Genomic DNA, 11,222 nt, shown 5'->3' with positions numbered 1-11,222 from the left:
GATAATAGTTGTTGTTGTTAAATATGACTTATTTTTTTAATTTATAATTTTAAAAAATTCTTAAAGAAGCCATGCTTGTTGTCTGTATATTTTTGTATACTCTTATATATTGTTTGTAAATCTATATACTATTTGAAAATGATGATAATAGATTAAAATAAATTAAAAACGTGGGATTCAAAAAATTAAAAAGGAGTTCGTCGAAGTTAGGCGAACTCTATCATTTTTATAGAATTCGCCGAGAGTGCGGCAAAGTTGCTCTAAACAAAAAAATATCGTATATAAGGAATTAAAATTCAAAAATAGTGTTTAGAAAAATATGATTTTTTTTATTTCTAAAAAAAATTCCATAAAATATAATTTGTCAGGTAAGATTTTGCTGTTAAAAAATTAAAACAAAGTTAACATCAAAATTTAATTATCTGACAAAAATAATAATTGTGAATTAAGTTGTCATTTTTTAGACGCAAAAAGGCGAATTATCTTTTCGCTAAATACATCACTGCTAAAACAATGTGAGTCGAATAGTTAATAATTAGTTACTGTCTTTTCTTTAATTTTGTGTGTGTAAATAAATTAAGATTATTTACTTTGGCTTTGTGAAAATCATTAAAGGCAAGATTGAAGAAGAAGATGCGTATTGTTGGGTGGGACCAAGAGCTTTGACTTTATTTAACAAGCTTTAGAAGAAAGAGAGAGATATGTCTCCCCACAAAAAGAACACTCAAATTTATATCCACAAAAATAGAAGTCGACACGACATGTAATAATAATGAAAACATACACTATTTGATTTTTGGCTCTTTTGGTTAATTGGCATCCAATGGAAATTCACCATAACAAGACTCAATGTAGCTTTGCCCTATTCATATGATTACAACATTATGTTTGTTTAGTTTTCTGCCTTCTACATACCCTTCTTCTTCTTAAGTAGTGTCAGAGTTTATTGTACTCTCTTCTAAGGTACATTTAGACAAACTTTACAAATCATGAATTTATTATGTCACATTTATGATATATTTATTTTCATCTTAGGTAATTAATTGAATCATGCTGCTGATTTGATAACTTTTTCTTTTTTTAATATTGGAGCTTAATTGGTGTAACCCACAAAAAATAGTAAAAAAAAAAACTGTGTTTAACGTCGTTGTGAAAGTTTTTGATGGACGTTACAAAATGTCACTGTCATTTTTCTTTTTGCCAATTAAAAAAAAATAATTATGCAAAACTTCACTGTCCTTCTATATAAAAAAAATTTCACTCTCCTTTCATGTGAGATGCTAAAATGACATTCTCCTCTCTTTTATTTATAAAATACATATTCTATTCTTTTATAACTTTTAAAAAAATATTTTTTTAATCTATTTTAAATTTTTTGTGTTAAATAATGTTAATTTTATCTATTTTTTAAAAAAATATTTTTTACAAAAATACTTTTTAGCAAAAATTTTATTTTTTTAAAATTATATCATAATTTAATAATTAAAAAATTATTGAAGGGTATTTTAGAAAAAAAATTATTTAATTATTAAATTTTTTAAAAAATATTTTGATAAAAATACAATTTAATCAATAAAAAAATAATTTATTAAATGGTAAGTTGGTAAGCAAAATTTAATGACAAAAAAATAAAATTTTACTAAAGGGTATTTTTGTAAAAAAATAATTTATTTTTCTTGAAAAATGAATAAAATTAACATTAGTTAATACAAACAATTTAAAATGGATTAAAGAAGAAGTTTTTTAAAAGTTATAACAAAAAAAAGAAAATTTAAAAATAAAAAACGAAACAAAACAACACGTCGCATACATGTTATTGAGTGAAACCATATCCAAGTTAATATAAAAACAAAAGCAATTAAGAACCAAACCAAAAAGAGTAAATCTTAGCGTATAGCTACCTTTTGATCTGTTTAATTTATCCCATTTTTTAATGTTCCATATGGTTAGTTCCATTGTTCTATCTTTTATCCTTTTGCATGATTGAGAAGGAGATTCGTTGCCATGATAATTGGTACTTTTTTAGTCAATAATTTTGAAAAAAAAAACATGTACTTATTATTCATATATGTGAGAGTGCCTTTTTTATTTCATTTTATTTATTATTATTTTTCATTTCATTTCCAATTGCCACCACCTTAAGAAATGAGTTGTCGTTTTCCATGTTGTTAAATTTTTCCTTCTGGCTCTTGATAGCAACTTTTGCTTCTTATCTTTTCTAGTGTCGGCAGGAGCAGAAACTTCCTTTATATTATGCTAATAACAATAATTAATTGAATAAAGCAAATTATTTAGACAAAGCTTCCAATGTAATAATTATCATCTGTCCAAATGCATTAATATCTACTTGTGCTTAAAAGTTTAAAATTTAGGACAAATATATTAAATATATATTAAAAACTAATTGTATAATTAGTTATTCGTATAAAATATATACTAAAATATAAAATATATTTTAAAAATGAATTAAACAACATATATTTATACATAAATATATGATGATTGATTTGATAACTGATTTTTTATATATATAAATAATATTTTTTTCAGATTAATATGTTTACCTTGATATAATTTATTCAATAAATATGAAAAGCTACTTATATATAAGATTTACCTTGATATATATATATTTCTATGCAATATAGTTTGTTTTTTATGCTTGTTTTAGTTATGTTAGATATTAGTATGCCATATAGATTCAATCTTAGTTGACATCTTATTCAATGAATATATGATTAAAATTCATCACAATTATTTGGACATCTTTTTAGTCCACAACTGGGATTATTCGGTGATAACTGACCTGAAGTTTTAACAAAATTGTATATTTTAGACAAGGATCGAATTAACTCTAAACACTTGTTTAACGAATGTGATCTGAGTCATTTCTTTAATTAAACCACAATTATTTAAGCAAATGGACACATAATATAAACAAATTAATTAAGAGTATACATCACAAAAATATCTCCGAAAATCTTTGATGCGGTAAAAAATATCTTTAAAAAATTAAGTAATAAAAATATTATCGAAAAAATTAAAAGCGCAACAAAAGTGTTTTTACATAAAGTCAGCTCGATTCTATTAACGAATACAATCAAAGTGATACGGACTTATTTTATGTTGAGACATTTTTATCGTGTTTTTAAATTTTTGAGAATATTTTGTTAGGGAATATATTTTTGGAGGATATCTTTTGTGGTTAACTCATAAATTATAAATTTAATAAAGAAAATATCTACTCTTCTTTTTCCTGAAACTGTTTAAGATTAGTGTTGCAAAGAAGTCATGCATGCAATAATTAACCAAACTTTTCCTTGGAGATCATATCAACCATTCAATTTCGAAAAGCATATTTGAGATAATTAAATATTAAATTCTTTTCCTCAATAAAAAAAAAAAGAAAAAGAAAAACTAAGCCTCAACATATGAAGTGTTGTTATAATAACTTGATCTATGAAACAAAACTTGTGCAATTCCAACCCTAAATCTTTATAAATGAATAAAAACTATGTCCCTTCCCTTCCCTATGATCATAATATAGTAAAAACCCTTAAGAGAGTTTCATGGTTACCACGTCCTGCTCAAAGGTATAATTAATGGTGAGAGAGCTGTAAACATCACGTGTTACAGTGATGGGAACTCATTTAATTTGAATTGAATGAGAAGTTCATTATTCACCAACTAATAATGGAGCTCACCCATGCCATGATCTTCAATCATGCATGCCTTTTCATATACATATATCACATCCTTGGGGAAATGATAAAAGAGAGAGTAAATCAAGATTTATTGTTGTTAAAAGTTAAAACTACCCAATTAACTAACACACACTACTTTCCTGTTGGATGTCACATTAAATTGAATGTTGCATTAGTTATTGGGAAATAATTAAGACAAGGATTACCCTCGGTCTCTAGTTTTCAAATGAGTTTAATTAGGAAGTCAAATTTTTTAACTAATGTAAGTTAAAAAAGTTTTATTTTAAATCCTAAATTTTAAACTTTTTAAATAATAAATTTACAATTAAAAAATGGCTGATATTAATTACTTAAAAGTTGCCAGGTGGTAATATGGAATTGTGGTTGATCCTTTTTTGCTTCAAATGGGTTCTTCCGACAATATAAAATGTACTTTAAAAATTACTAGACTTAAATATGTATGAGTCTCTTAAAAAAGTGGTACATACCTAATGTATAGTATGTATAAGGTCATTATAACGGTGATTATAGCGACTATGATATTTTAAAAAGTGTTGCTAAAATTAAAGTAATATTTTTTTATTATTAAATAATATTTTTTAAAAAGTGTTACTTAAAAAGTATTATCAAAATATAAAAGAATGTGACTTTAATTTTAATAATATTAACATAATCACTGTAATCATTATAATATAATCATACTAAAATCTATGTGCGTATAATTATTTATAGAATAATGTTACATATCTAAGTCTTTTATTAACTAAGTTTAACTAAGCTAGTCTAATATAAAAAAAAATCAGTTATAACTAATATTATTTTAAATTTTATTGTTTAACTTAGTTGGACTTAATTTATAAAAAAAATTAAATGTGTTACATTACTCTTAAGAATTCGAATGGTGGAACAATGATAGTGTTGAAACCCACTAGGTACAAATAGTCTAATACAGTATGAATCTTTTCACTTACTTCTGAAAACAAATGCATAAATTAATCTCCTAAGTTCTAACAATTAAAAAAATAGTGTATATCAATACTTATATCAGTTATATGCTAAACGGCTAACGCGTTTTAAAATATATAAGATTCAATAAACGGTATCAACATAAGACTTGTTAGCTTGGCCTTGAATAGGTTGGATGACATAGTATCTTTCAACTGAGCAACTAAATCTTAATAGACTAATAATTTAACTAATAGACTCATTTAAATTGATTGTAAGTAGACTAATAATTTAAATAAATAGATTAATCTAAATTGATTACTTATCAAAAATTAATTTATCATGAATCTCAACTGTATTTAAGGGTCTATTATTAATTAATAAATTACTGTATGTACAAAGTAGAATTCGAACTCACAATATTTAATTAAACATACGAGTAACTTGACTAACTCAAACTAGGTACTTGTTAACTTTATTTATTGTTTATTAGAGTCGGCCTTAGAACATTAAAAGTTTTTTTTGGTACAAAAACAATATAGCAAGAATTATGGAAAGCCCAAATGGGTGAACGACAAATATTTTATTTCATAGCAAAGATTTTGATATTCAATTGATGCTAAGTTGCGAACCATTATAGCGGGAATTACATAGTTACTTTTAGAAGTTCTGGAAGCTTTTAATCCCCTATCACAAATATCATGGGACCAGGGTGTGATATTTTCAAAGATGTTTGATGCTTCATGTATGACAAATTATTGAACATTAATTGAGGAGTAATTTTCAACCAAAGTGATCATTGCCTTTCCATTTACAAACATCAAACCTAAAAACGAAAAGAGAAGAAAAAAAGACAAATAATGTTTTAACCAAATAAATAAATGAATAAAATTACAATTTTATTTTATATAGAAGCAGATAAAATTTATAAATTGACAAATCAATGTTTATGCAAATTTATAATTATATAAGAGATTAATTTTAATTCACTGATATTGTGAAAGTCAATCATATTCTTAATAAACACTTTTTCTGACATAATAAGTAATTAATGTCGTTATAAAACTTTTGTATACTAGACAGGATAATAAAACTAAAGCTATTAAACAATTAAATAAAATATATTTTGTTTTTGTATTAAATAAAATTTCAACAGAGAAAAGGAAATATGTGTGATAAAGCCACTGTAAGTGATCCAATAGTGAGAAATTAGAATATAGGTAAGTAAGTTCAAAATCTTCATTGCTACCAATGTAACCAAAAATAAAAATAAAAAGATTTGCTGAATCAATTAGCAGTTTTAAGTCAAATTTTCATAATCTGACTCAAATAAATTATGCAATTAGTTCTAACTTCTAAGCAGTTTGATTTCTTGGGGCATTCACAATAATAAACAGACATTTAGTACACAACTACACATACATAAATATAAATACTGAAAAAGAATAGAAGAGATTTATGATTAGAATAAACGAAAGGAAATTCATTACACAGAGTTGGAGATATAGTCATTGTTGCGGTACATCTTCCACTTTGCCACTTTTATCAGTACTTTCCACTTGGGCCTCTGGAAGATCTTTAATAGCCTGCAGAAGAATAAGTGTTCTAAGTACAAAGATTGAGATGGCCAAAAAGAAAAAAAGTACAAATATTGAGGCCATTATTTATTATTTGTTTTATTCACAATATACAGTTTGAAATTAAAAAACATTTGTCATTTAAAAATGGATATTGCCATTCTTATTTTAATATAATTTTTTGGAAGAGTTTCAAGTGTACCTATTAATTGAAATTAACGGTTAAAATAACTAGAACACCAGTGTTTTTCTCGGTACACTTAAAATTTTTCCTAATTTTTTTCTACAAATTTATACAAACATACAATACGAAAAATTCAAGTGTCGAGTAATATTATTAAAAATAGGAGTAACATCATTTTCCAGGTCATTTATAAATCCAATACAACATTTATTAAGCATTTTTAATTTTTATCATTCACATAAGGTTAATCCACAATGAAACATTTACACTATAAACTAATTATAGAATAAAGAATATTTTAGTAAACTACTTTGTAACTAATTCTTGATTTTAGATTCTTTATTAGATTGAAAACAACTAGACTGACAGATACTGTGCACAGTGCACCAGAGGAAGTAGTTTCCTAAAAAGATGAGGTTAAGAATGTTGTTGAGCGGTGTACTATCCAATCTGTACTATTGTTGTTAGTTGTTACCTGAAAGAGATGCCAGGAAGCAAATGCATCTGTGGCTGCATACTCTAATTGCTCCTTTGACAAAACAGGAGTCTCCCAATTCCCCAGTCTTATTTTGTTTGGCTTTTTAAGCTGCAAAACTTAACAAGGTTGTTATATATTCCCCCAACATTTTTCATCATTACCCTTTTCCTGAAAGTAGTACAAAGTAGAAACAACTATCTACCCCCCGCCCCCTTTCTCACATTTTGCTCTCTCCTCTGCAGCAATGATTTATTTTTTCATAAAGAAAAATAAAATAATTATTTTAAAAAGAACAATGTCCGAACATTCAAATGCAAATTAAATACTTGTGGCCATAACTATTCGTCGTAAAAGCAGGAATACAAATAACCTGGTCCTGATGAAGAGAAAATGATAAAAAAAAATGTCAGGAGTATTGTATTCATTTTTGTCATTTGAGTGTTTCCAAATTCCAACTTTCTACATATTCTCTTGCCGTTAAACTGCATTATGAAAATCCAACCAGACCCTAAATATATATCTAAAAAAAATAATGAAAGATAGGGATTGGTGTGTTAGAACAAAGAGAACGACTTGGGGCTAGTTTGGACTTTGGATAAACAACTTAATTAAGTTCTACTGAAAAAAGAACTTGAAATATAAGTGCTTATATTAAAAGTAGTTTATAAATAAGTAATTTTGCATTTGGTCTTTTAGTCACAATAGTGTTTATTTTAAAATGAAAGTGATAAAAAGCTTTTTTATTATAGAACAAGTCATTTTTTTAACTTCTCCATAGGCACTTTAAATAACTTTTTAAAAAGTCACAAGTTAATTTAAAAGTTGTATCAAACATTCATGTTGTAACTTTTCATAAGTTAAAAAAAATCACTTATGAACCCATTCAGACCGACCCTTAATGCTCCTAAGACACAATAACATCCCAATCAATCATTGTGTTTTTTAAATGCATGAAATAAACGGATAGAAAAAATAACTTCTATTAACTTTGGGAGATTCCTATCCATATTTCTTTGTTTAGATTATTGAACAGATAGAGGGAAAAAATTACCATTAAACTGCTACTCTTTAGTTAACATTACTTATGCATAAATAATACTTAGGAATATAGAAAAAGAATTAATTGGTATTAACATGTAATTTTGCATGGGTTTAATAGAGAGGAATGATTGCTTCTCTATGTGTGGCTAATTCAACCCAATGAAGCCACCACTTTTAAAAGGATTCTACCATGTGAACTTGTATTAACCATCCATATTGAAAAAAGCGCAAAGTGCAAACTGTTTCTTTGTGGCATCAGGCATTAAGAAACTGAAACAAGATGCAAGAAAATCGGACTAAGAACAAACCTGTTTGGATAAAAGCTTTTCAGCCAAAGATGCAAGACCCCACTGATGTGGACTTCCGCCTAGCTTTCTATTAGCATGAAAAGAAAGATCTTCCAAGCCTTTAACAGATATTTTATAGTCTCTAAAAACCTTCGCAGCATCGCCACGAATCCCAGCTCCAACCTTGCACATGTCAAACATTGTATTAATACCTAGTACGTATTATAGTTGTTTGCTGCCCATAGACAGAAAGGAAAAATAAAAGAGGTGAATTCCGGCTCAACAGAAAAACCTTCAAAATTAAAGGATCTTCAAGCAGGATCTGTAGATTTTTAGGGATTCCAGAATGAATTAGATGTAGAACATGACAATGGCTAGTGCCATGACATATCTGCATCACTGCTACTTTCCCAGGTGGAACACCTACAGACAAAGGAAACAAAGCTTTGAAAAAGAGGGATAAATGGATAATCCTAAAAATCAAGAAGAAGAACCAATCATGTTATTGAGTAAAATGTGGACTTTCAATCCTCAATCCATGAGGCTTAACCTTTATTTGAAATAACACGTGATTAACAGGTGTGCTATTGTGATGCGCAACTATTTGTGATTAATATGGCATTGGAAACATATAGACTCTTATGTAATAGCATATGGTATAGTATTTGAAATTAAATTATACATGTCTTTACTCACCATTGCAGAGTGTTGACAGGTACCTAAATTCCTAGCCCCTAAAAATTTCTTTCACAAGTTATTTCAGTTACCCTTTCTCTTGGGTTTCCTACAACTTCAACCACCTTCGACCATATAGCAACACAAAATAGAGAAGCTCTGCCGTGCAAAATTCCTAGTGATTACAAACCAATGCCAGGTTCTAGACTAGTTAAAGCATCTTAGATGATAAAAATTCCTGAACAAATACTATTCAAATACAAGCAGGCAAAATGGGGAGGCAAAATATATCCGTTCACTGTTGTTCACATACTAAACCAGGGATTAGAAAAATCTAAACATCAGATACACAATCTATGGTATTGTGTTAATGCTGCAACTCGACTAACCCCAATGGCACCAGATATATTACTAATTGAAAAAGGAGAAACAGCTGAACTAACCGCTTCTGAAGCTAGGTTTCCACTCAATGTCAAATCCAAGTGGAATTTGCACCATCTGTCTTTTCTTTTCTTCAAGAATTTTCAATAGCTTTTCTGCAGATTTCTCTACATCAGCAAACGTCCTACTATACATAATTTGGCCAGCAAACTTTATTACAGGCAACCGCATCCTTGAGTAGCCTGAGTGATAGTAGAAAAAAGAATAACAAGTTCAATTACAAAGCATCCAAAATCAAAATAATATAAGGCAGAGCAGAAGTGTTCATGGGGTTCACTTCAAAGTGAACCATATACAGAGATTCAAGCTTCCTGGAAGTTGCTTAAGACAATTTAATTATTACAATCCTAAGCTGGTTGAAGGAACCCAGGACTTAATTAATCAACATTGGAGATTCCAAAAGAAGACTTAGACTCTGACAGTAGCAAAGCCTTATCGGTTGCTCGTTTCAAGGTTTGTAATTTAATTCCTATGAATTTTGCCTTGATCAAACCTCGAAACAAACACCTCCTTAGAGGAAAACAAGAGAAATTCCACAGAAAATTATTAGATAAATGGGAATACATAATATGAATCGGATTGGAATCACACATCAAAACATCATTCAGTGTTCTTACCTACTGTCATGAACACATTATTGTGTTCATCGCTGCATACTCATATTTATTTTGTTATCCATTTTTTTGAACAAAAATCTAAGTTTATCGAACTCTGATAAATTATCATGGCAAAGTATGAAATAAAAGTAATCTTATTTGTTATGCCTGTGTACTGAACTACCAGCATTGTTCAGCTAAGGGACACAAAATCATAACGTGTTTCAGAATCTGTTAAAAGCAGAGAATAATAGGAAACCTAACCAAACAAAACTATTACAAAATCAATTGAAACTGAAGCAACAGTCACCAATAGAAACAAACAATAGCGGATTAGCAAAAAAATGAAATGACAAACACCGAATGGAGCGAACATTGAAACCTTCAAGCTCTGAAAATGGCAGAAAGGAATAATGAGATTCTAAAAGAAACATAATAGGACCTTGGCAAGGTGACAAGGAAAGGGCATTAGGGTGCTGAAGAGCGACAAGTGATCTCGGCAATCGGCGGCGGCGGTGGCTCCGACGAGCAGAGTTATCGGGAGATGCGTCGTCGCCGTCGTCTTTAGCGGCGGAGGAATCGGAGAAAGGGCGCTTGTTGTTGTAAAAGCGGGATTCGATGGCTTCGATGGCGCGAAGGTCTTCCTCTGAGAAAGGCTCGTCTTGTTCCCAGTCGCACACGAACGACGAAAGTGGAGGCAAAACGACGCCGTTTTGGGGTTGATGTTGGAGATTCATGTCGTTCACATTCTCTCTCAATTGCTAATCTATGAGATGGAGGGAATCTAGGCTATTTTGACTATTTTCAAGGACTATAGTTCTTTTGAACTTTGGTTTTGGGGGGAGAGAAGAAAAGTTCAATTTCCACCGAGAAATTGTAATTTGAGTTTTGAGGTGTGCTAGTTTACCAACGAAATATAAATTTGGCCACCCTCAACTAAAAATATGTAGCCCTTGCTTATTATTTTTTTTGTTTTCAAAGTATCCCTCGACAGCTCAAGAACTAATCCGTTACAATATTGAGCTCCATTTTAAGGATTTGTCACTGGCCAATAAGTTGCTGCATGCACAAGGCAGGATTCGAACTTTCGACACTTGCTTAAGCAGACTAATAAACTAACCACTAAACTAACCTAACTTAGTTTACTTGTTTATTATTTTAGTAAATCATTTTTATTGGATTCTCGATGACTCGTTTTTCCAAAAAATTCTATTTACTTTTCCTAAAATTATTTTCTTTCAAGACTTAAATATCGTGCGTTTGATTTGGCTCCAAAAATATATTCTCTCCTTTT

The 11,222-nt window shown here is 28.9% G+C and overlaps 1 protein-coding gene across 2 annotated transcripts; it reads right to left on the bottom strand.

The window, feature by feature from the left end:
* Positions 1-5,213: 5,213 nt before the first annotated feature.
* LOC112795686 (3'-5' exonuclease) lies at positions 5,214-10,920 on the bottom strand. Of its 2 annotated transcripts, XM_025837782.3 has the most exons (7): positions 10,371-10,920; positions 9,335-9,514; positions 8,509-8,639; positions 8,238-8,399; positions 6,886-6,996; positions 6,140-6,235; positions 5,214-5,475 (listed from the first exon to the last, which is right to left on the bottom strand). In XM_025837782.3, the coding sequence occupies exons 1-6, from the start codon at positions 10,663-10,665 to the stop codon at positions 6,158-6,160; spliced, it is 957 nt and encodes a 318-aa protein (XP_025693567.1). In that variant the 5' UTR covers positions 10,666-10,920; the 3' UTR covers positions 5,214-5,475; positions 6,140-6,157. The 2 variants fall into 2 exon arrangements, with proteins under 2 accessions (XP_025693567.1, XP_025693566.1); XM_025837781.3 differs by lacking the exon at positions 5,214-5,475 and having other exon boundaries at positions 5,914-6,235.
* Positions 10,921-11,222: the final 302 nt, after the last annotated feature.

Source organism: Arachis hypogaea, chromosome 4 (assembly GCF_003086295.3).
Source record: "Arachis hypogaea cultivar Tifrunner chromosome 4, arahy.Tifrunner.gnm2.J5K5, whole genome shotgun sequence".
NCBI classification, from domain to species: Eukaryota; Viridiplantae; Streptophyta; class Magnoliopsida; order Fabales; family Fabaceae; genus Arachis; species Arachis hypogaea.
This window is presented reverse-complemented; position numbering and strand designations above follow the sequence as displayed.

What these genes read in the sequence shown, in the direction of transcription:
- LOC112795686 (XM_025837782.3), bottom strand. Translation starts at nt 10,665, where the DNA reads ATGAATCTCCAACATCAACCCCAAAACGGCGTCGTTTTGCCTCCACTT. An exon ending in AAAAGCTTTTATCCAAACAG is followed by an intron (nt 6,997 to 8,237) that starts GTTTGTTCTTAG and finishes TAAGTTTTGCAG; the next exon opens with CTTAAAAAGCCAAACAAAAT. An exon ending in CTTCCTGGCATCTCTTTCAG is followed by an intron (nt 6,236 to 6,885) that starts GTAACAACTAAC and finishes ATTCTTCTGCAG; the next exon opens with GCTATTAAAGATCTTCCAGA.